The sequence below is a fragment of the Syngnathus leptorhynchus genome, chromosome 10 (genome assembly GCF_054491065.1).
Source record: "Syngnathus leptorhynchus isolate UIUO chromosome 10, UIUO_Slep, whole genome shotgun sequence".
Classification (NCBI taxonomy): Eukaryota; Metazoa; Chordata; class Actinopteri; order Syngnathiformes; family Syngnathidae; genus Syngnathus; species Syngnathus leptorhynchus.
Genome location: NC_141204.1, coordinates 3,057,380 through 3,083,323, shown reverse-complemented (window position 1 = coordinate 3,083,323; position 25,944 = coordinate 3,057,380). Strand labels below are relative to the sequence as shown.

General features: G+C 43.5%; 1 protein-coding gene across 12 annotated transcripts in view; it reads right to left on the bottom strand.

Annotated features, from left to right (window-relative positions):
- The window catches only part of LOC147049934 (VPS10 domain-containing receptor SorCS1-like), a 78,779-nt gene that overhangs the window by 42,605 nt on the left and 10,230 nt on the right, over nt 1-25,944 (bottom strand). For 5 of the 12 annotated variants that reach the window (XM_085922935.1, XM_085922937.1, XM_085922934.1 and 2 more), the window contains one exon: nt 21,674-21,781. The exons of 3 other annotated variants lie outside the window; for them this stretch is intronic. Coding sequence is in view for 4 of the 9 variants with exons in the window: in XM_085922933.1 (XP_085779059.1) it covers nt 1,140-1,733 (594 nt within the window). In the remaining 5 variants the exon portion in view is untranslated. Of the gene's footprint in view, nt 1-1,139; nt 1,804-21,673; nt 21,782-25,944 lie in introns of those variants that run through there. 4 more of the 12 variants (XM_085922933.1, XM_085922929.1, XM_085922930.1 and 1 more) reach the window with 1 other exon arrangement.

The following is a 25,944-nucleotide window of genomic DNA, read 5'->3' as shown; positions in this document are numbered from 1 at the left end:
AGGACTGGCTGACTCCCAAATAAAGTGCGCTACAGTAAAGAAATATCTTGCTTAACTCATTCACAGTTAAAACGGATCTTGGACGTCTATTGCCGTCTATGGTAGTGAATGAGTTAAGTAGGCGTGTTTTTTTTGAGGTATTTAAAATTGCTTAAAATATCAATAGATTGAGAGCAAAAATATCTTATGTTGCCTTATTTTTCCATGAATACTCGGGCTGTTAGCGGGAACATTTGGAGAATCACCAAACATTGCCTTTCAACTCGATTCCGCTTTCAGACTGTATCGAGCAAGGCCGTGTCAGTTGTAAGCGAGCAAGATGCCTTAAAACAAATTCATGCATATTTGAAGAGCCCTGGATAACCTAGTGCCCTTTTCACCAGTGTACACGAAAAGTCTATTAAGGGGGTTACCGGGACCCGCTGCCCTGATTCTGCTGCTTGGATTCCTTACCAAAGACACGGAAAATAGGAAGCAGAGGAAGAAAAGAGCAGAAGCCTATTCCGCTGAGCCCAAACGTCATGCGCAGCGCAGCCCTTTATCTATTGAATTGATTTGAGCTGAGCTTCTCTCCTGGTGCAAAAAAATCTCCAAGAGACTACAGGGCAGCTTTTTGTGCCATTAACATCACTGGAGCGCCTCCGCTTTTATTCAAGTGGCCTGTTGAATTATTAAAAGCACATAATCACACGGACTGAACGCAAATCACTGAGATATCGAAGGGTCTTCTTCGCCCAGAAGAATTAATAAGCATGGTCCGTAACATTAGGAACACCTCCAATTAAGAACTCTAGTTGATTGACACTGTCGAAGAGGCATTCATTTATTTATTGTAGTTTTGAGTTCTTACAGCTCAAATTTTGCGACTCTTTTTACCGTGTTGCGCCATGACACCGTTTTTTTTTTGTCAAATATAAACCTTGTCTGAAAAACACTAGTTGACATCAAGTGCTGATATTTTAAACACAATCCAGAAGCGTCCGAACGTTTAATTCCTCTTAAGACGACAAGCGCACATGATTCTTTCGCCGTTAAAAAAAAGTGTCAAGACGAGCCAAAAGTGAGCACCCAATACTGCGTCAAAAACAAAAACACGTCCGTGCGTAAATTCCGAGCGCGTCTGGAACGGAGACACTCACGCTGCTGTTCTGGCCCGACCAATGCACCATCGCCTGGTTGTGCGCGGTGTCCCCGGCCAGGGCGAAGGTAGAGCTGGCCAGCTGGACCTCCACCGAGTCCGGATACGGAACTTCGTGCGCGCCTTCGTCTCCCAAATCGGCCCAAGTCTCAGCGCTCCTCGCGCTTCTTCTCCTCGGGTCCTCATCCGCGGTTGAATCCACATCGTTTCCATTTTCCTCGCTGTCCAAGTCGTTTCGGTCTTCAGAGAGGGAAAGTTTTGTCTGATCTTCTTCTTCTTCTTCTTCTTCTTGGGGACAACATGCGTCTTCTTGCCACGCCGCTTGCGGCGGCACGACTTTAGCTGAACTTTCTGCGACCGCAGCGGTGACTTCGGGGCTGGCTTCCCCTTCGGTATATCCGACAAAGTCCCCGACTGGAAGCTCTCCAAAATGCGCAAAATCTTGCCCAAGAAACTCCCGGGGGGTCGCGCTGATGTGCGCCGAATGACCCGAGGGCCTGCACCTCACGTCCGAAGTGCAAGTTGGGGAGGAGAAGACACGCGTCCACTCGGAGGAGAAAAAGAGAAAAAGGCAAAAAGCGAATCGCGGCGCCATGCTAAAAACGCTGTTAGATAGGCTTCATTTTTTGGGGAGGTGCGCAACAGTGATGCGTTTGTGTGTCATCCACCTGGTGGAGTGGAGTCGGTGAATGTGCGGAGGGGCGGTGCGGTGCGGAGCGGGCGATGAGAGAGAGGAGGAGCTGGAGGCTGGATTTTGCATCAGCCAGCGTGATTTTTTTTAAAAATTAATTCATCTATTTTCATCTATAAGATGATGCCAGGTTGCACATACGTATGAGTAGACGACAGATACATGTGTGACCAAAAAAAAAAAAAATGCTTTCACTAATTTACTTAATTAAAAGTAGGGAGGGGGGGGGGGCGGTATAGAGTGCACTGAAAAACACGGTGTTGAATTTACTTCATTTCATTTCGTCAAGTGGTTGCACAAAATAATTATCTTTGATAGTTAATGACGCCAGCTGATGCTGAATTTGCTAATAAATGCAAATGATACCTATATAGAAGTGCCTTGACATTAGAATTTAATTTGTTGCATGGCCACACTTGGGACTCAAAACACTTCAGGATTTTCCCCACTTGAAATGAATAGAAATGCAGTGAATTCATTGCCTGTTTCTGACATAAAAACCGAGAAAGCTCTCATCGAAATAATCACACTAGTTCCTTATAAAACATGTCCGAACATCATCAAAAATCAAACCATCACAATCGATTCATTACACCTCCTTTGGTTGTATGCAGCTTGGCCACCGAGGGGCAGTATAAGAATTTCATGACACAAATGGAGAAGACTTACACAAACACTATAACCGACTCAGTCGAATGCTGTAAGATTAGTCGTTTTTCGCAAAGGATAAAGTATACGTGTCTGTGACTATTGTGATATTATCTGCCAAGATATGTTGATGCGCTTGCTTGTGTTCATAAGGCTCCAGCTATCGATGCTATTCGTTACCCTGTCTATGACGTTTTGGATTGTGTGTTAGCATTAAGCAAACCGAAGCAGTCACAAATTGTGTTTTGTGTTCCATTAAATTTTCCAAAAGCCTCTTAAAGGGCCTGTTCGCAATCACCGTGTGTCCCAGCATGATATCATGGGTGACATCATCGTGATCATCATCATCACGCAAAGTAATGAAAGACCTTCAATCAATCAATCTTCCTTGGAGATGTTTGAGGAAATATCGCTGAACCTCCCACAGGTGTCAACGCGCTGAGGTTGTTTTCCATTAGTGCGGGTCTTAAGTAATCAATTTACCGTCAATTATGCCACCCAGGTAATGAATGACTCGAGGCCACGGTGACAAAAAAACAACTGATTTTTTTAAACAGCACAGAGTATATTTTTATTTTTCCTTGAGCGATGAAATTAAATCGGGAACTCTACTTGAATCTTTTTTCATACAAGTATCAGCACTTACACCGAGTGTGAGAAATAATTGCCGCCTCTGCGTTCTATTTTCTACGTATCGTTTTGACTTCACGTTCCAGTGTGATAATCACGAGTAAAATGTAAAGCTTCTTTTTGTGAAAACAAATCTGAATACAGATCATGTCCATTTTTTACTATCGGTCCCCAAAGCCCCCAAAATGGCTCACTTTTGGGTCCAGGACCCACCAGTTGAGAATCGCTACTTTAGGTTGATCGTGTCATCTTTGTTGCTTTGGAGTGCAGTCAGACAGTCTTGGAATGTCTCGGGTCCCATTTTATGTTTTGTTACGTTTGCGTTTTTCTCCGCCTCATTTGAAAAGCACTGCTTGTGTTGTTTTTTTTGTTTTTTACGCCCTGCACTCAGGTTATTACCCGACATAAAATAATGAGAAGTCAGAGGTGAGCGTCGTTTATTGGGCGAGGCGTTTTTGTGTAAAGCGTCTCTGTGTCGGCACCACCGTGGAAGATAATTGGGACGTTATTACGGCCAAAGAATATACCGGCCCGGGCGTGCTGCGATATATTTCTTGACTTTGGGCTGGCTTCCAGACGCATAATGGTAAACCATTAGGAGAAGTGTGGCCCCGTTTGCATCTAGTGATTAGATTCTATTTCTGGGCACCGCGAAGTCGATAGAGGATGCTGTGCTGTTGACGCCGAGGAGACTCCTTATATTGAGTCGTGTTCTCCCCGTGGCTGATCCCGGTCCGCATTGGGGGTCATCGGCACAGAGATGCCTTTCATCGGCGGCCATTAGCGATGCAGCGAGCGAGAGCTGTCTCAATCTGTTTCAGTTAGCCCGCGCCAGACAAGGGGGAAACCAGTCTATAATGCAGATTGATGGCTGACTTGGAATTTCAATCACGGAGAACACTAAGCTAAAAAGCTGGAGTCTTGACTGTAATGCGGCGCTGGGGCGGAGCTGGCCTATTAAAATGGAGATGGTGGCGTGCGGGAAATAATGACTTTTTACGTGTGTTTTTTACCCTGCGCCGCTCGTGATGGCTTTCTGTCTCGCCTGTCGTTGAAGCTTAGACATGGATGGTTGTACGCGTGCTGGCCGCGTGTGACCTGTTTGGAGGATCTGAGCACTATCTTAACTCAACTTATTTATAGAGCACAAAAAAAAAAAAAAACACAGCTGAAGCAAAGTAAGCAAAGTTTTGCACATATGTTAAATTGAAAAAAGAAAAGTGATAATCATAATATTTAGAGTCAGTCTGACCGATTAATTGCCTTTTCTTTTCTTTTTTTTTTAATGTTTTACCACATAAGGTGAAGACAAACACTGTGACTATGTCCCATCACTAGCAAGCTATTTTTAAAACAAATCCTTGGACCATTCATGTTGTCCTTGGGGCTAACCAGAACCTTGCTGGCACTATTTTTTGTTTGTTTTCTCTTTTTTAAATTTTTTTTTTTTTATGACAATGCACATTAATTATACAGCAAAGAAAGATCTGTTTGCTCTCTCCCTCCTCCTCCGTGCACAACTGCTCATCCCCTCCCCTCTCTGCTCACTGAGAAGGACAAAAAGACTAGCCTCAATTAATTTTAAAAGGCGGCTTGTTTGCTCAACTCTGCCAATCATATCGTTCCCTGTTTGGAAGTCCCTTCAAAAATCAATAGAGAAACAACAAAAAAAAATAGTACAGACAAAGAGTATTAGCGATGACTGAAGTTATGATAAACCTTCAAAACTCATCTGCAGGCATTTTTTGGACACTTAATACCAAAGATTTCGATCGACGTGAATTGTACAAATCTGCAACGATAATCTAAAATCGATTTGCGTGATGTTTTTTCTCTTTCATTCAAAGAGCTTCCAAGTGATTGTCATATGCACCGTTTGGAGCGCCACAAAAAGAATCCTGAAGGGGAAGACTGACGACTGCATGGGTGGAAAGATAATGCAAATAGACATTATTCAGAGTTATGACAGTTACGCAGGGAATTCGAGTTTTTGTCATCACGACATCAAATGATTAAATACGTAATCAAGCGGGCGCAACCTCCTAGTTTGTTGATTTAGCGTCGTGTCTGTCTTGCCGCCGCATTGGGAGGATGAAAAAGCGCAAGCAGGCTTTTAGATTCACGTCGCGTGCATTCAAAAATCAAACCGCCTCGCCAGGATCTCCTTTTTTGAAATGTATTTGATTCTTCTGGCATTTTTCAACTCGCCACGCAACGGCAAGGTGACAGATTTCAGGACTGATGCCTGCAGCACATTTGTGTGCACAACATGGCAGCTGTGGAATCATTGTCTCTCTCCAAAGACAAGATTGCTGCTTTGCTGCCTCTCACACAGGCTGAATACAAACGGTGCGCTGCTCCCGCGGCTCGCTCGTCTGATAACAAACTTGTGAGCAAACCGTATGACAGTAGCGGTTAGTAGGGGGACAGGCGCGCAAAACAATCATCATGCAAAGAAATCAAAGGAGAGTTTCATCTATCGGTATTTGTTGATTTCATCAAATCGCAAGAAAAGGAAGTCCCAATCTCTCCTACAAGACAATAAGACTACTGGCCTTCAGCTTGCAGCCATCATACATCACTTAACAAAAGGCACGGATTGAATGAATCTATAGCGTATTAGTCATCGGCGTACCCATAGGAGCATCTTTTCCCTGGCTTCTTCTTTTGTCTGTCGTCATTAATATGAAGGCCGAGTAGTTAATTGTTGGACTGTTTTGATATTTTCTCAATGTCATCAGAAGCTGCCTTTGAGAATGACCTATTTCACCAAAAGATGTTTTTTCTATGAAGTACATGTTATGCTGTTTAAAATGCATGGATCAAGCAGCCACATTTATGAAAGAACATTCAATTAACTGCACGGAGTTAATGTATGTGAGCCTGCTGACAGAGTGGACAGTTTTTAATGAGCACATGGCCGACCTTTACTTAGCAGCATGATTTAGTTAACAAGCCGACTGTGCACTGTTAAACATTTACAATTTTTATTGAAATCACTTTGTGACTGAGTGGACTTATTAGGCTTGCCAACGTTCAGCGACACCCAATATGATGAAAGTTGGGAAATATACGTGTAAATATTTATTCTGCAACCAATCACTACTTCAGTCGCGATTACAAAAAGAAAAATTTCCAATATTTAAAAATGGACTACTTATTATAAATTCTGAGAATCGATACAGTATAAACATGAATTTTTTCCCAGGACGTTATTTTATTTTTATTTTTTTTATTTTGTTTGCATGTTAAGCTCCCCGGAAAAAATGCAAAAGACGCGTCAAAGTGCTTCGTCAAAGAGTCAATTTAAAAATGGACGCCAGCCACTTCAATCAGTGCGGAACACACTTGTAGGACGCCTAATGAGTTCAATCATGCTATTGAGCCTCAGTGAAATGCAGTGGAGGCAGCAGGTTAAATCTTCACGCGTCGGCCAAATGTTGCTGCAGGCTGAATCCTTTTAATACAGCAAATCTTTGACTTGCGCACTAGAATGTAAAATTGATGGGGAGCAAAAAAAAAAAAAAGTATTAATTATAAGATTTTTGGGCGAGCTTCTTTTACTGGATGTTCTGAATACTGGAGGTTAGGACAAGAAAATGATTGCTTTTTTTTTTATTGCTCAAATTACATTTTTTGTAATCACTTACAGTGGCTTGCTTGTGTTTGGATTTGTGTTTGTATCTATCCATGCACCAGGTACATTGTGTAATTAAAAACACGAGGAGTTAAAAAAAATTAATTGGAAAACTCTTCAACTGTCACAGAAGTTAATTAGGGTTGTGTTGTTTTTAAAGCCTGCAGTTGAATTCAATAAATAGAAAAACTATGACTGGATAAAATGTCTTTCCTAAACGCTCTGGTAGTTTGTTATGAAGGGGATGAGGTGTTGGCAAAATGTGTCAAAACGTGTCATTTTATACATTTTGGCGTTAGTTGGAATTTAACAAATGAGATGGCGTGTTTGGTGGGGAAGGCTAGGCACTTGTCAGAGGTATTTAGTCACCTCCAGGTAAAGTCGGGCTACTTTGTTTCATCACGCATCCCGTTGGCATGCTAAGCTAAACGAGCGTGGCTACATGAGGGGGTTGAATATTCAACAGCTGACGCAGTATGGTGAAGCACTTTTAAATTGCTAAAAAAAATTACAAGGAAAACCGAAACCAAACGTTTTTGGCAGCCATTTTTGTTCAACTCTTTTGGTCATTACAGTTAGTCATACTTCTAAATTTTAATTTAGCCTAGCACTGCTAGCTATAGCTTCAGGCTAGCTAACTCGTGGTGCAAATGGAAAGTGGGAAAACCTAGATAAAGTTTCAAACTAAAGAAAATGTATTGCCTTACATTCTCTTTGATAATGATTTTAATTTACATTTAGCAGTGCCGCGCTATTACATTTTGTTCAAAACATAATTCAAATGGGCTTTCTGGGGAACTGGAAAAGATTAATGGCATTTACAATCATTTCCGAGGGGACGACTGATTTACTAGCTTGGCCAAAGAATGAATTGAACTTCAAAGTTAGCCTACTGTACTGCACCCTGTGAAAAGTCATTAAGAAAGCGATTGCATCAATAAAATAAAATAAAAAATCAAAACCATGTAAATGATGCAACCCTCTTTCGCAGCATGTTAACTTTTGATTACGCCGAGCTGTTGCCATGTTTCCCCGCGCAAAGCAGTCATATTTCCCCCTTTCCCTCATCGCCTTTTGGCTTAATTAGCCGGGGCGTGAATAAGAGAAGGTCATTTAGGTAATTTAGCCGGCTGAAACGAAACTTCCAGATCACACGCTGCAGGTGCGAAGCGGCCAGCGCTAATGAGGTCAGCGCAGCCTTTCCCTCGACGAGCGGGGAAAGGCCACGCGTGGCAAAACTTAAAAGCGCCCAACTTTCTCCACAACAACAAAAACGCCGAGAGGCGGATGGGGAGGGTTTGCAAATTCCTCCACGCCGCATCAAGAATTCACAAAGTGCACTTGCTCATCCTGCGGAGGACCCCCCTCTTATTTTCAAGAATGTCACTTTTGAGTCGTGCGAACGAGACGGAGAGACATCCTTCCCGACATCAATTATTAACCAAAGCTTATATCACAACTTCACGCAGATCAAAACAGAAATCTTGTAAGCTACTAGAGGGCATCTCATATATTTAGCGCTGCCAGAGAGACGTAAACGGAAGACAGTGAGGTTAGGCGTTTGAAAAGTGACGCCGAGCTCACCGGCCTTTGTAATTTCACTGACAGGTACGCGACGTGGCAGACGAACACTGTAGGCTACGGGAAGGGGAGTCTATCTTTGTAGCTCTCCATCACATGCGTAAGGATGCTGCTCCTGCTGCTGCTGCAGCCGCAGAAAAAGGATTCCTGTGAGAATGAATATTTTATGACGGTGCTAACAGGCTACCGTCGGTAGCATTGCATTTGCATTCCAAAACTGCCTGCTGTGCAGAAAATGAATCGGCAAAACTTAGGGGGGGGGGGGGGGGGGGGGGGCGTTACTTAAGGGTCACAAAAGATTCATCTGTTTGGGAATAATAATAATTAAAAAAAAGCAGGTAAATGTCCTCGGGTAACAACTTTAAGACTGGCTGACTCATTAGAGTTCTATTCAAATGTCAGCGCAAGCTTTGTTTCATTGGGCTGCGAGATGATGCGAGGTGATAACGAGACTCTTCCTCTCTGTGTGGGCGCGTCAAAAAGTCAGGAGACATACGCTTCCTTCGATAAAAAAAAAAAAAAAAGAAACATCTATTTTTAGAAATTCAGGCAACTTTATCAGATTTTTCTTGTCAGCTTCTCTCAGGTAGTTGAAACGTCTCAAGGTGCTGATCTTGTTCTGCTTTGAGCATTTTGAGCCTGCAGACGTTTTTTTTTCCCAACATATTTCGTGATTCTCACTCTTTTTTGGTGTGACATGTACTCTTAAAAGACAAGCCAGAAGAAGAATGAGACAAGACAGGTGAAGAATATAGCGGAAGATTGTGATGTAAATCATATTTAAAATAGTCTCCTGTTTCCTGCCAATAATTTGTCCACACGTGTCGTTAAAGTTTACTTTTATAGCGCGCCGTTTCGCAAACATTTTGGATCTGGACCTTTTTGCAAGGACCGCCTCGAAATATTAACACAGATAAAAAAAACAAAAAAGAGCCACTCCTAGTTGAGGTATACTGTCCAACTTAATATAAAACAAAGAGAATTAGCGTATTCCAAACAATTTAAAAGCTTTAGCTTAATGCTAACAAACAATGCAAATTGCGAAACGCTTCATGTTTGGCTCATGTCTGCCCCCCAGTGGCCAGGACGCACACAGCAGAAGGAGCAGCACCATGTTCGAGTAAAAAATGTGGCAAAAACGGATTATTCAACTAACTCCTATAATTATACCATCGCTGTATGTTTTTACAAAATACAATAAAGTGGAGTGCATTTTTCGTGTATAAAAATATGTTATTAGCATGCATATTGCAATATTTCATTTATTGCTAATTATTTTTGCGTTTTGAGAACCACTATTCGACAGAACGTTTTAACATTTTTAAATTTCAACTTAAAAATGTTACAAATGAGAGCAAGGCTACAAGTTCTTATAAGAAATGTCGTACTCGAGGCTTTTCTATCTTTTTCAATTGCCACTTCTCTACTTAGTATCGATCCTCTCCCAGCGGAAAATGTCAGGTTATCTCGAGTTATGACCTTGGCAGCCAACAACAAATTCCTAAAGGGTATAGGTTATTGCTAAGATGTGAAAGTCAAGTACCAAGCTACCCCCTAAAGGTACTGATGAGAAACCTTTTTGGGGAAAGTTGACTTTTTGTCTCACAACACTATTAAAAATGTTGTCCATGTTGCATCCGGTAACAAGACAGCCGAGCCCCAAAGTTATCCTCAACTCTGAGGCGGACTCCTTCGGATGAGAATTGCACTCATGCTCGGCGCTTTCTATTTTAACAATGTCATACGCGGAGTCACACTCGGCGATGTGAAAAAGCCTCGCCTGTAAATCTGAGACTGTTTGAAAGTCAAATACAGAAATAACTCTGCCATCTCTACGTTGGCGAGCCCCTCGGGGAATGTGCCGCTCTCATCCGGTGACACAAACCTACCGGACCCACATCAGTTGCTCGATGGTGATTTACATTTTCTATCAGCTTCCTTGGTCTGCCGCCAACCGGCATGTAGAGAGAGAAAAAAAAAATAAAAAATGCTCCCCGAGATATGCGATAGGTGATAGAAAGCATAGGCTCAATGTGAGGCTGTCTATATTGAGAGCTCATTAGCTGGAGAGACCCGCGCGTATTGTTGCCGGTGTGCCGAGTCAGCGAGAGTGCCACTCATCACGCGTTGCAATTTAAACTCCTGCACATCTGCTCCGGCGGATTCAGGGTGACCTCGCATACTCAAAAACGGAAAGTGAGGTTCACACAAAAGGTTTTTAACAAGCTACCTTTTTTTTGCATCGTTTATAGAATATGAAGAATTAGTTCGTGATAATGACTGCAGGCACAATAGCATTGGGTCGCTCGGTTATTTCAGTGTGAGCGCCTGAGTGTGAGATGTGGCTTACAGCAGCTCCTCGCAAGTGTTCTCATTTTGGATTTATGGTGTTTGACTCTAAGTTCTGTTCAATGTGAAAAGGCCTTTAAAAGACTTTTACGGAAATTAAGAAAATTGGTAAAAATCGATAAGTCATTTATTCTTGCAGATTAATTACATCACTCAACTGTACACACATTATCGCTATTTTTCAGGGAGGTGTAAATTAGACAAATGGGACCCAAGAAATTGCAAACCCTTGAAAAGTTTCATTATATTTGCAATACGACACCTGAACTGGTTATTAAAAAAAAAAGAGGAAATGAGGTGGTCACTAATGTCCAGCACAGAGCCCAGACAATTTAAACGGCGAGTGTCCTTCCCATCTCATTTCGCTTGTCTGGCCAAAGTTTCGATTCTCTGTCCACTTATCAACCCGGCGTGATTGTGTCTGCCTCCGTCCTATCACCGAAGTACACGGCACTTGTTTACTAATTTTACCGCACAGCTCATTATATACTGTCGATGTTAATGAAGAGTTGACCTGCACTGCGACAGTCTTACTCATGCATACCTTGACCCCCCCCCCCCCCCCCCCCCCCAAATAAGTCGGGAAAGTCGACATTATGCGGACGGCTGTCATGAGCGGCGTATGAGGAGATGGGGGAGATGTAACAAATCAATCGGATGGCTCAGACAGAGGGCAGGTCTCTAATGAGAACGTGTCAGTGTGCATTCTCAAGACAGACAACGTTTGATGTGGCCGCATCATCATCATCCAGCACACGGCTGAAAAGACAGACAGGAAGGGGAGGGAGCTGACAACAATAGTCAAGAAGACCGTTTATTGAGCGCATCAGCGTAAAAGAAGTCTACTTTCATGTTCGCCGACTGCTATTTCAAAAGAGAAAATTAATCAATGGGCCTCGCCGGAGCAGCTTTCATGAAAGCGCCATTCACGGCGAGCTGCCATTTTGCAGTAAGGCCATGGTTTGGGATGACTCTTTTCATTTGCCGGGTGTTCATTTTCTTTGAAACTCGCCAGATGATGATGTGGTCACAATGACATGGCCTTCATACTAGTGTTCATTTCTATATTCGACCAATGCCTTCTGCAAGTTGCTTCTCTTCTGAACGTTTTAGTCAGTAACAGTGGCTATATAGTTATTTTTTTTTTTTTGTGCTATACGTATTTAAAAAGAAAGCAAGTTAGATCGTTTGAAGCATGTGGTGTTAGAGGGGGAAAGAAATGCTAGGAAAAAGACGAGTCGAAGAGGGTGTGCGCAATTGTGCAACCACATTATCTATGACTTGCATTCTCTTCATTATTTCTCAGTTGAGTTGTACAGATTATAGGTCGCATAAGTGATAGGAAAAGTCTTGAAATGATTTATCACGGTCTCCTTTTTCAATCTAGCAGAAAAATCGAGCGATTGAACAGGGGTGTGTAGACTTTTGTACGTCTGCCTGCTCGATGCATCGTTTTGAATAAATTGCTTGTCAGTGAGAAATTGGTCACAAAATAAGAAATCAAGTAAGAACCTAAGACAATTAGGGATGTCCCGATATAGCTTTTCCACTTCCGATAAGAGTTCGATATCACAACCGATATTGATCTCATACAATATCAGCCTGAATCATACGTACGTTGTTATTTTATTTTGTACTCTGGAACGTCAAAAACAAACATTTGCGGGGTCGTATTATCTGGCAGCCGAGATCTGAAGGTGCGCACGCGTCAAGTCGATGCATTCTTTGATGCCGAATCGTCACGATTCGCACCGAATCTAATCGGCCCGTCACAAACCGTGCCTTCAGATAAGATGTCATTGCCGTAAAGTGTCTTCTAAAAACCTTGTCAGAAGTCTGCTAATTAGCAAGAGTCTGACGATACCGAGCCGCGATTGAGAAACAAATCAATCAAGAGCGGCGTGAGATGCGTACGACGCTCGTCTGTCACGGCGGAGCTCGTCGTCGTTCTTGTGAAGATCCGCCTTAGTGAAAAGCGCACACAAAGGCTTTGCGGGCTTGCGGCTGGTGTTTTTATCAGAGGTGCGAGAAACGCGCGAGCTGTCAAGCCTATTAGAAATGTATTTATTTCGGCTGAGACGATTGCGTGCGAGACGCATTGTGACGCCAGCGGTCTATTTGCGGCGCCATCGGTATGCGGCGTAACCGCACGCCCGGGCCGCCGCTGACACTTTGTCGCTCACAAAAAAAAAAAAAAAAGATTTTGAAGGGGATATTTGCAATGTGGGAGAGAGCTCACTCGAACATTTTTGATGTGACAGCAGAGTGGAAATATCACTGCCGTGTATTGGGCTCGTTTCCAGAAGGGAGGGGCGGGGGGGAGTTCGCTGCTGATATTTTTCAGGGTTAAAAGTTTTTCATAATGATGACTTTGAATTTTTAATGAATTACAGTTACCACATCTCCGCTGTCTATTTTGAGGTAAAACTTTAACGGGCGGTATCTTTTTTTTTTTTTTCTTTTTTTGCCAGAGCCTTCTCCGTGGCACACTTTTCAGACGTCATAAATAAAATAGAACGTTCACATAGGCGTGCTTAAGCAACAAAAAGAACCAATGTCTGAGTTGTTCGACAATGATTTTCAGCAGATGGGGGGGGGGAGGGGAAATAAAGCACACAAACAAAACTCACTGTCAAATTCAAAATGAGCGGTTTCTCTTTTTCATGATTACGCCATCTCCCGGCATGATGCCCCCCGCGTCAATCACTCGCCTTTTTTTTTTTTTTCAAGCTGCGAGCTGAAAGTGCTTTGTGAAGCGCGCTAAAATGATTCATGTCATATTAAGCAGGCCAGCCCGACCACGTCGCGGTTGTTTTCATGAAGCCATTAAATCCTCTCATCTAAGTATTGGTAACGGCCATTGTCGCGCGCGCGCACACACACACACACACACACACACACACACACACACACACACACACACACACACACACACACACACGCACACAGACACACACTGCATGTCACGACAGAGGAAATAACAACACTCTAATGAGGCACGCTCGATGCCCATTAAACGTCAAATTATCGAGTCACGCGTGGCCTGCTTTGACATGACTCTGACTTAATACGGAATAGACGAGCATTACCACGGCTTACTAAAATGTTCTGACAGTCATATTTTTTTTCAAATATACGATGATCAAAAGTATTGAGACATTTTGTGGATTCATTCATCATACAGGACCCACTGGTTGGATTTAAACCATAAATATTTTTTTACAGTATCTATCTTCATATCATGCAAGGATTTTAAAAATATATTATGTTAGGTTATGTTATATGTCAAGTTATGTTGTTATGTTATGTTATATTTTATTTTATTATATTATAATTATATACCATGGTGCCAAGGAACTATGTGAAATGAATAAAATGAGAAGGTTCATTTGGACATAAGTAGGGCTTGGCTACCATTTTGGACAATTGTATTCTTCTAACTTTTGTGTGGAATCATTTGGGTAAGGCGCTTTTCTTCTCCAGCATGACAACCAAGCAGGCCATGAAGACATGCTTGGTTGATTCATGACTTAACAACCGCGTCAAACACTTTTGGGATGGCGCAGAGCTTGTGAGCCAGACCCTCTCATATGGATGAAAAGTCTCGCAAAAAATTCATCCCCCAAAGAGTGGAAGCCGTTATATAATTCAGTCTGCTCCAAACGGGATTGTCTCTTTGACATTAGCGGTGTGAGCTATATTGTTGCAATCAAGTGGAAAGTGCTCAAATGTCGACTCTCGCTACGTTGTGACCTCTTCCTCCAGCTCGTTGAAGGTCATTGCTTCCTGTCTGAAATGGCAGAGCGCCTGAAAACACAGCGCTTCCACTATCCAGGCAGAAAAGAGGGGAGGGCATTATCTCAGGATGGAGCTGACCTTTCCACCTCATATCAAAGTTAAATAGACGGCAGAGTCTGCGGAACTTGGCAGAGTGCCGGCGGATTGTGTCCGACTGTGTTTTGCTTTTTTTTTTTTTTTTTCCGGGGATTTTTCGGGCTTCTCCCCTTTCCCCGCTCTGTTCCGCCCTCCGCTCGGAGGTGAAACAAAAGTGAGCAAACTCACTGCGGAGTCATCACGTATGTAACATGTTGTTAAAGACGCGCCGCTTGCCTGCTGTTGTTTGGCTATTAACAGCGGCGATAACTTCCTTTTAACGGCATTGACGTTGTGCCCCCCCCCATCATTGAAGTTAAGCCAGTTTTAGTGTTTCTCTATACACTATCCATCCACCCATCTATCTGTCTGTCTTAACAACGAGAAGCGAGTCCCAGCGGTGCACCGCTGCGAATTGGACCGTATGTGAGATTTTAATTCTCTCAGTGGAGCAACACAGCCCCGGCTCATTAAAACGGAAGCGTGTCTGTAGGAGAAGAAGAAGTAGGGTGAAGGAAAAATCAATGGTCACAACAATGCACTACGTGTGGTCATCTCCGTCAGCCGCCGTATGAATTCATTAACGTGATTGAAGTTGGTCCACGGTTCAAAACCCAAGACGGCGAGCTGACATGAATCAAAGCCGCGAGAGTGAAGTCATGACCCGAATTCTTTCATTTAATCGTGTTCCTCTCCGATAATGACTGTGACTTCTAACGCGCCGGTTATATTTCATGAAGCGCCAGATCGCAAAATGTCCACGTGTGAGCTGTGAATTATGGGTAAAGATCCATCGGAGGTTTCCCTTTTAACATTTGTTCTTTCTCCGGAGGGAATAACACAGAGAGGGGTAATAAGGGAGCGCGTGAAGGCTGAAGTCATACGATTTTTTTATTGGCTTGCCCACTAAAATCCGCAACATACGACTGAGCATGGAATGAATATCAAAAAAATGACCACTCATATACTGCCAGTATAGACGTCAACCCTCAATTTTAACTGGGAATGAGTGAAGCGTTTGTTTGCTTGCTCGTGCTGACTGCCGAGTTTCAATTTTGAGAAGTGAGGTCTCAAATTTACATTGTATATTCCCCCCCCCCCCAAAAAAAAAAGATTATAAATATGTTCAGTATATCATTACAATGAAGAGAATCTACTTGCGCTATAAAATACTAGGACATCATTTCAAACTTCAAAATGAAGCTAGCCTGGCTATATTTAGCTCCTCGGGCAACATACCGAGATGTTCATCTGGAGGTTATCACTCCAGCGACTACTTTCATAGCCTTGGGCATTTTAAAGCACAATAGGGGGGGAAAAAATATGAATGGGTCAGTTTTTCAGTGAAAAGGGTTTATTTCAGCACCCACTTTGGTACCTACGGGCAAGACAGCGAGTCAGGGTAAGAGGCGTTAAAACGCCATCTTGGATGGCTAGCAGGGAAAAAGGCTAATAAAGCTTTGACTGCAGTTCCGTGTTGTTATATGTTGTGAGCTTCTAATAAAAAAAAAAAAACTGCTGCTAGACTCTTCGGCTTCTGCAAGTTTTTGTTACAATCTCGCGACTATATCGTTGTTGTGCAAAGTGATACTCAGAGCTGTGTAAGTGCTTTTCCATTTCAAAAGTGGAAAAAAATATTGAAATTGATTCGAAATAAAGCTCCAAAAAATGTCATATTGAATAGTTTCACTTCATCAAGCTTGCTATTCATTTCTTGGCAAGCAAGCGCGGAGCAGTTTTGTCCCTGAGAAGGAAATAATGTAAACTGCCAGCTGCGACTTAAGTTGAATTTTGAACTCAACGGTCCCCGACTTCATTGTGCTTTGACGCTCTCCGGCGCGCCGCTTTATGTGACTCCCGCTCGCCTTCCACAACTCTCACTGCATTTAATTAGAAACCCCGCGCCGCCCAGCTCTTACAGGCATTGCGGCAAAAGAAAGAAAAAAAAGATACCAGCTAGGATCATATATCCACCTAAAGTGCACCAGTACCTGGACCGTGCATGGCCTCCTCTCCAGCCACACTTGCGCACACTCGTGGCGGACAATGAGGCACTCTAAACCAATCCAGCAATTATCATGAAACATGTACCCTATAAATCTTTGTGTTCAAATTTAAGTCTTGAAACTAATTTAGCCCAGTATTTTTTTTTTTTAATTTGCGGGATCCTTACGTTTGAAAACGTTTTACTTTCGAACTGCATGATTTGCATCTATATGTAATCATCTCAAGTCAGTGATCCCAAACACACGGTGGAAATCCCATTTCAAGCTTCTCCAAGTTTAACAGTACAGTATTTCAATTGAAAAACTGTCATCTCAGAAGATTAAAAATTTCACCCTCAGCACTAAAGGCTCGGAAAAACTCAATGAAGAAAAAAAAAATTCCAAATTTAGAAGAAAAACCGCAAAGCTTTTCCGGTGCAAAAACGGTGTCCTAATTCTAACAGGTCAGTGACATTTTACATTCTGAGCTCGTTTGGAAAGTTTGGTAGGGTGGGGGGGGCCTCGCCACTTTAACAAGGCTGTTTAAATGTTGATGAGAAGTCTGTTCCCACCCACTGGCTCATCATCAAAAAAACATGCGTGATCATGCAAATATGAATTCAATCTGAATATTTCCGAGAATGAATAAAAATGCCCCTGAAAGGTAGATGAAAGAATTGCGCTTGGTGGGGAGAATAAAAAAACCAAAGCCATAACAGTCTTATAAGTCAATTCTGTTCATACGTGAGAATATTGAAATTATATATTATTTCAAAGAAGCTTAAATCTCTCAAGGGCGGCCATCCCCGACATTATCGTCACGGTCATTAAAAGTCGCGGAAAGAAACTTTTAATGATGCCTTTTCTTGTGACTTGACCGGAAATAAATACGAGTGGATTAAATTTTAAAACGCAATCCAAAAAATATATATATATCATTTGACCTACAACCTAGGTGTGACGGATATTCTATTTGAAAAAGTGACTTGTAGACATTTTATTACAATCCATAAAACAAAAAAATCAAAATACTGATGACAGTTTGTCTTTATGATCTTGCAGTCAACTCAATTGTGACACAAGCGAGGAACGTCATCCGAATTTAGAAATCGGCTTCTGTCAATCATCACTTACAAAATCTGTCTTAATTTCACGGCCTCAAAAATATTCGCACAATTGACTCACAACTGGTTAATTGGCCCAGAAGTGAAGCGAGCAAAGGCCAGCTATCGAGTTGGCATTTGGCAGCCATTTTGACCAAACTGAAACCTGAAGAGATTTCCAGGCAAGTGAGGATGGACGTCGATAAATGTTTGAGAGGGGAAAAAAAAAATCCTCAGGCGAGGCCACATTAACAATCTTGAAAGAAAGAGCAAAGACACAAAGCCGGGAAGACTACAGAAAAAAAAAACGGAATGACTGTCATTTTAAAAGTGGCTTTACAAAGAGATGAGTCAACGAGATAAAGCCAAGTTTGAAAAAGGAAACAGAAAGTGGCAGGCAGCGAGCCCAAATTGTTAATATTGGTTTTCTGTTTATCTCCCTTTGACTCCAACACTTTTTCCTCTCCATCAACCGGTGAACACGGGGAGGGAAAACGGCAATTAAAAAGCCACAATGATGTTTATTTTCTTTTTCTAACCAAGTATGTTTTCTCAACTCGACCGAGACTTTGCGCTCGGATATCCACCTACACCTTTTGTTCTTTGGGTAATTAGGTTTTTTGTGGAGACACCCCAGGAGACACCCGTGGCTCCCCAAACCAATGCAGCAGCTTGTGTTTGCGCAAATGTGCGCTTCAAGGTCGTTTCCGACGTCTGATGCCAGTGACGGATTTGTTTTTTTAGGGCAAAGTTCAGATGCGGGTTAATGCAAAGTACCAAAGTTAGGAAAAGTGCTCCTGAGGAAATGTGTCAAAGCCTATTGGTAATGTCGCAGCTGATGAGGCGTAATTGTTGAAAATAAAGAGAAGGGCTATTTTTGTCTGTCTAATGGCAGTGCGGCAGGAAATGAGCGGCTATCTGAAACGAGCATTAGTACAATTTCAGCGGTAGGATGGTAATGCTGGATAATCTGCCCAACGCAGGTAATGAATCCAATTTTTGGTTGGTCGGTTGCTTCGCTGCTTTGAAGATCTACATCACACTGGAAGTGCAATGAGAGGACTTTAGTCCCACATTGGCTGGAAGTTAAGAAAAAGTTTGTTTCGATTTTGTCGGTAACTGTTCCGTATTTTACTTTGTAGTCATTTTGTCAAAGTAAAGAAATGGCAATCATTTTTCTCGCGCCTTAATACCGCCACATTTTTAATATTAGTTATTATTATTTTTTTACAATTGCATTGAATTCTAATCTTGTGTGAATATCATTCTCAAACATGCACTCGACAGGGGTTACTGTTCTTTTCGAGTACTTCGCGTCGATTAGAGAGAAAGCGAGAGAGAGAGGAAAAAAAAAAAACCTCCCCGCAAGCGAGTTCAAACAGGTTCACTTCAATTTCCTGAGCAACAGATTGCTTGAATGAAGGTTTTAGAAGACATGCCAAGTGCATATTTGATACTTTTCAATTAATTCACCGGCTTTGCAGAAATGACATTTCCTATAGATTTCCGACTTCTTTACGTTTACGCCGCCACATTTATTTTGAATGACTTAAGTGAGGCTAAGCGTGAAAAGTAAGGCGCACGTTATTGATTTTTTTTTTTTTAGGTTGGCAATTAACATCTCACCCGAGCCCGAAGTTTAAAAAAAAAAAAAAAAAAGTAGTCGCTCCTCGGCTAACCCCGGCGCATTTACATTTGAGAAATAAGACGCAATAAAGTCGCGTTCTAACTGTTAAAGATTTTATACATAATAAATTTCAAATTATGATGCCGATACGAACTTCGTCATACATATTTAATTTTGCTCTCCGCCGAAATTCATCTCCCGTCTGTTTATATCGCTGCCATTAACATCAAATATGTATGACACGTATTTCTCCAACTCAGCTCAGGTAAAACCACCTAACTGGGTTGCTTGACATTATTAAGCGGATCAAAAGGTTACCGCATACCGATATGCTTAAAAGCGACTGAACTGGACGATTGGGGGGGGGGGGATATTGTCGTCGCCAATCTCTTGCCGCACGTCAGGCAATTAACCCCTCGCACGCACATAAACTCAACCGGATTGCCCTGGCCGCTGCTAATATCTTATAAAACGACAAAGAAAGGGGGGGGGAAAAAAAAATCCTCAAATAGGCCAGAGGAGAGATCGAGGGAAATGAATATATTGACAGCTCATCCATCTGGGCTCCCAAAAGATTCCACTTCCATCCATCCGTCTACAATCTACAAATGGATTGCACGGATAGCATGTCAAAAGTTTCGACCTTGTCATTGTTCGGCGGGGGGAGTTGAAGATGCGACGGCAACGGATTAGGTAAGAAAACAACTCCGAGCATTCCAGGAAAACAATCGAGGTGAGGCTTCGGAGAAACTCGTCGCCTAAATCCGGATTTACCACCCACTTGGGCGAACCGGAGAGAAAGAAGAAGAGTTCAGCCTTGCATAATAACATGGAGCATAATCAGAGGAGTCTGCCGTGATTTTTGTCAGGAGCAAAAGAGGGGCTTCACCGCGGGGGTGATGGATGCTCATCATTACCGGTGCAAGTTCCTCATCCGTCCCCGATGCCCCTCGGACAGGTTTGGTCCCCTGATGTTGGAATTTTCGATCCAAAGGGACAGTCCGTGTTCGGGCTTGTTGAGCTTAAGTGGCCTCAAATACGCAATTACGCAAACGCAGATGCTGATTCAGTCGGGCAACTGGACGGGTTCCGTGTATTTTCGACGATAACCCGACTCTTTGCAACTTTTAACTCGGTTTCCTCGCTGCTAATTAGCCATTAGCAGAGCACGGCTACACTTTGACACTTTTCGAGTTTAGCGAGCAGTGGCAGTAAATTGCATTGCGCCTGAAGGAGCACTGTGAGCACACCTGTCCTTGTCCGGCCGGACTTTATTTTGCGACGCCACTCTCCTTTCACCGGAGCCAGCGCGGCGGATGGAGGGATTCAATAAAGGGAGACTGATTAACATTCGGATCCAATATAAATGTGTCAGTTGGCGGCGCGGACGCCAAAAGCCACCGCGAGAAGCGCATGGGAACTGCGCGCCGCCAAAGCTTCGGAATACAGAAGAGCGAATTCGCCGCCGGGGAGATTCTGATTTTATTTACAAGGAGCCCAGGCCACACGCCCGGGGGGGGTTGGCTCTGTGCCAAAAACACGAAAAGCGGCAACTGGCATCTTGACAGGAGGCAGCTCATTTGTCCGCTGCCATCTGCGCCAGCGGCTATTAGATCATCGGCCTTGAGGTGGCGACGGTGAGCACGCCGGGCCTCTGCCGCAGTTTTTGACTTTGACACCGTCACGGCTGACAAGTGGCTGTCGCAAGTCCAAATGTTTTCAAAAGATCTGGAGGAGTCCCCCCCCCCACCACCACCAAAACTAGGTCGCGCTCCAAATTCCGAGAGCGTTAAGGTTGCACTGTACCCGACTCGTAAATTTAATTTACATATCTCAAGGTAATTTTGTGTATCAAAGTCAACGTCAGGTGAAAAGCCCAGACGAGTCCTCGTCTCGTCTTTGTCCCGTCTTGCAAACCTAAACTGGTTATTTCCTCGCAAGCAATTTTTGTGATCATGTCGCTACTTTTCTCGGCGACCCAAAGACGATCCCTGGCACTTTTGAGAATACGTTTGTATTTGAATTCATGAATCGAGTGCATCCAGAAGGGGGATTTTCAAATCTATTTGAAAGTGGCTGTGAACATGCTTTATCCAAATCTGATAGGCGACAGCCCCAAAGCTACCAGCCGGCCGCCACTTCCTCCAAACAACTCGTTATTTTCTTGATCTTTCCAGATAGTTGCCTCTGCCTCGGCGACATGACATGAACAAGAGTGAGTTTGCAGCTTGCAAGGGAACAAGCTGTCTTACAATGTCACTAGATGGCAGTATTGAGCAGCACAAGTTAGATATGCGGGGTCAGGTCCTGATCATGAATCGTACGGGATGGGAATAGTGAGGAAGACATCTGAGCTACTCTTGTGCTCGGCTGTTTATTTTAATAAGATAATGTCCTCGTGTGACTCTTACCTTTGACCTTAACCGGGTGAGCTGGGCTTTCGTGAGGATGTCGGCGAATGACAGGGCGTGGTGGCTCCGACGCTTGCGGAACACTCAGGAAATGAATGTTTTATCAGTCTGTGTTAAAAAAAAAAAAAAATGTAAACAACAACAGAGGAGATGAGGGAGGCGGGTGTTTAAATTTCACAGTGGAGTAGCGGTTAGCATGCATGCTTCACAGTTGTGGGGTTCTGGATTCGAGTTTCATTCCAAAAATAAAAATAAAAAATGCATGGAAGGGTCAGTGAAGGCTTATCAAATGAAGGGAAACAAACCAGCAGAGCCAGACACATTGCCGATTAGCGTGAAGAAGAATCGTTTGCCTGTATTTATCGTCACGGCAACGGCGTGCATTGTGCAGACGCTTCAAGTGTTCAGGTGGTGGAGAGAAACGGCAGAACAGGCTGTTCTGCTCACAGGAGAGGAGAGGAGAGGAGAGTGTGTGGGAGGGAGGCGATAGCAAGCAGCCTGTCCCTCTCTTTCCGCCGCAAAATGGAGGGGGAGATGCATTCTGCTGCTTTTTTTGCCGCTCAAAATAAACACAGAAAAGTCATCTCCACAACTGCTTTCAATCACAAATAATTTTTGGGGGGGGGGGGGGGTGCAACCATCCAATCTGGAGGCCTCCAATCTGCTCAAACTCTCCTGACACGTTTACTTGGCTCGGCGTGAGAAAAGGCAGCCGCCGTCGCAGAAGAGCTGAGGGAGTGCGGGAACATGACAGGCGCCGCCGCAATTGGCGCTCATCATGGAGGGGGGGGGGGCCCCGTGACCCTCATCAAAGTCATCGTGTAAACACAATCGTGGGGAGTCTTGATGTGAAGTCAGTAGACGAGGAGGAACCACCAAACAGTTTCCTGGCTTTATTGAAGTGATAAAGAAATATTTGGATTTTTTTTTTTTTTTTTTTTTGGTAGTGTAAGTCAACTTACAAATTGTGTTCTTCCAATGCCGCCTCGTAAGACACATAATAAAAAGTAAAGTGGTTTGTACATTGGATCCGCATTAAAATTTGATATTTGCTTCCTGGGCTCAAGCATAGTAATAATACTAATAATCGAGCTGATCTTTATGCGGTGGAAGCACAACAGGAAGGAAAGTCTTGTTAACTTTCTTATTGGGACCGAATCGCTCTGCTCAACTTATTTTTTTTACGATATATATCATAAATCCTTTGACAACGTCCGGTGGGATACATTCCGCTAATGTACGACCTTGTTTGGCTTCTTTCAAGGTTCTTTTTTTTTCTTGCCAATTGACTACATATCCCGCTGTGTGTTTTTATTTCAAAGCGTTGATGTAACTTACAGTATGAGCAAGTTAACGGCCAACTTTATAGCACGTAGCCGTCATTTTCCCAGCTGCTGAGGCCTCCGACATCTGCTTTCTATTAATGTCACCCTCTAAGAAACATTAGCCCAAACACGCATTTGTTGACTTAAGACGTGGGACCGGGGCCGAGCGGGATTTCATAATGCGCCTGCCTGCCTGGCAATGTGAGCTATCGCGTTCGGAATCACGGGCCACGACCCCAAACGTTGCGAAAGACTCTTCCGACTCCAAACGCTTACTTTTCAAATGACTCACTTTATGTCCGATGAAATTTTATCACTGGCCAATCATCACGTCGCCTCTCGCTTCATGAATTTGATGATGAATGGCTTCTTTTATCGCAGGCAAATTAAACCTCCATTGCTAATGTCAGCTTTTAGCATAAGTGCTTACGCCGTCGCAAAATTCAACGTTGGAATAACTCGGAAGTGAGGACGATTTAAATACCAGGGCGGGCTTTGGTTAGCCGTATGACATAATTACAGCAAAACACACACACACACACACAGCTGGATCTTCACATTATGGAAAGGATCCAAACACAACCGCGGCTGAGACTTTGCGGCCAACTCCCTTTCTTAAATAAACAAAGCCTGTCTCTTTTGCACGCTGCGGCAAAGTGTGTGCGTCTGATGAGGTGCGCGTGTGGTTTGTACGCCCCAAAAACGGCACGGATCCAACTGCAACAATGTAAATTGTTTCAGGTTCAAAGTGGCCTCTGTAGCTGGCGTACACCCCCGCAGCGCCGGTGTGCATTTATAGAACGCCGCGCACGTACATTTCGTCGGCGGTAACTTGTCAAAACACTCGCATTGTTTTGTACCTGCAAAAAAATAAAAAAAATACTTTTGCAGCTTCATCCAACTTTCCCGGCAAGGTCGCTCTCACGGGTTTTAAGTTTGGCGTCACGCTGACGTGCCGCTCGCAATTAGAATACTCCTTGAAAGCATCGAGGGGGTGGGCCGACGTGGCGATGACATCCCGTCCGCACGCTGTGGCTTTTACTTGTTTTTCAAGATGTCTGCAACCAGCTGAGTGTGTTTACAACACTTTCCTCCTCCCAAGAGCAAAACACCCAGCGAGTCATATTCAAAGGTGAAATGAGCTCTGCGTGATCTTGTCCAGATGTTACGGGGAATGAGAACTGCGGAAAATTGCTCAAAATGACGGATAAGTTTGACGTTTATCGTGCTTGATCACACGCGGTGTTGATGCTTTATGATCCTTTTTGTTTTAGGCCCATTTGCACCATCTTGTGGCATCTTTAAGCAATTACAACTTCTTTTCGCAATCTTTTTTACTACTTGCATTTGCACCATCTTGTTGCATCTTTATGCAATTCCAACTTCTTTTCACAAGGTTTTTATTTTTACTATTTGTGGCCTATGCACCACAAAAGGCTGAGGTCGACCATACGTCAAAGTCGTTAAGTCATGTGAAACGACATCATCAAAGCTATAAAACCCCAAAAATATACCGAACCGTGATTTCTGGCGCCTCTGGCACCGAAGGGGCACTGAACTGAAGTTGTGTGCAAAGTCATCCAAGGTAACCGATTATTCTTACAGTTCGAAAGATGCGATCTTATCTTTCCACATATGCAGTGATAGCAAAACGCTTGTCTTCAAATGAGAGTGTAAAGCTTGGTTGCCATGACGACACTGCCGATGGAGATCTTAGACAAAGCATCCCTGTTTAGCGGGAAAATGAATCACGGCGAGGATGAAGCCTTTTTGGCTCCGTTGACGCCGACTTGCCCTCGAGACGTACAATGGTTATTTTGTGGCCATTACAAAGCATTAACTGGAATGTTCCTGACTTTTGACGTCTTCTTTAAGCACCGAGTCTAAGCGGGCGTACTACTCGGCGCTTTTTTATGGATGGATTCATGAAAGGCCCCCGTGTGTAGGCTCGAGGGAGGGGGGGCGTCCAAACCCTTCGAGGCCCTTACCTTGACACTCTGTCATCTATTAAATATATTGTTGAAGGCTCGCCAACAGTTTTTGTTATTTCTACTTGATCCCACATTCTGTAATATCTAGTTTGGATTGTTAAGAATGTTCCAATCAGATCTGAGCCTCCATGTTTTTGTTCAGATCTAGGGGGAACTAAAATGATTCTGAACCTAACAAAAGGCTTTCAGAAGCTTCGTCGCACAGGTTTTAATGAAGGAAAATGAAACGCTGATTAAATCAGCCTCTATTGAAATGAAAAGAAGAAAAAAAAAAAGCTCCAAGTTCAGTCCAAGAACATGGGTGCAAACATTCTTTAGCCATGACTGCAAAATCTCATTTAGCGCACAAATAGATCTCATCTGTCCGGGGAGCAACCTGGGTGGACTGACCCTGCCCTAGATCAACAGCATAGATAATGGACGGATGATTGAACAGGCCCTCTTGCGTTTGCTTGTCTTTATTCGGAGGTTATTTCCAGCGGTAGCGTTGCGACAAGGCAAAAGGGCGGGCTCGGACATTGATATCTGATTTCTGTGCTAATCTGTAAGAAAGAGACATCGGCTAATATGGCTTGACATCTGGGTCGATACCTCCCGGACGCAACAAGCTGGCTGAAAACTTCAAACAGTCAGCAAGAATGCGCAGGCGTCTGGGTGGGAGGATTTTCGACATGGCTGCGTGAGGTTGCGCGGCAAAGCTCACATAAGCTTTCGGCGGGAACTCGGCCAGATGGGGGGAGTGGAGCTATCTGGAGGTTTGAGGGGGTCACGTCGCTCCGGAGGCCAGCCAGTTCTGCTTTTCATTACGTCAAGCCATATGTCATTGTATCTGCTCCACCCAGCCAGCCAGTCAGCCAGCCAGCAGACTACACTCTGTTCCCCAGAATTGTCAGGCAGTGACACATTCCTTCCATCTCTCACTCCCGCCAAAGTGTGATTGTGTACGAGTGTGTGA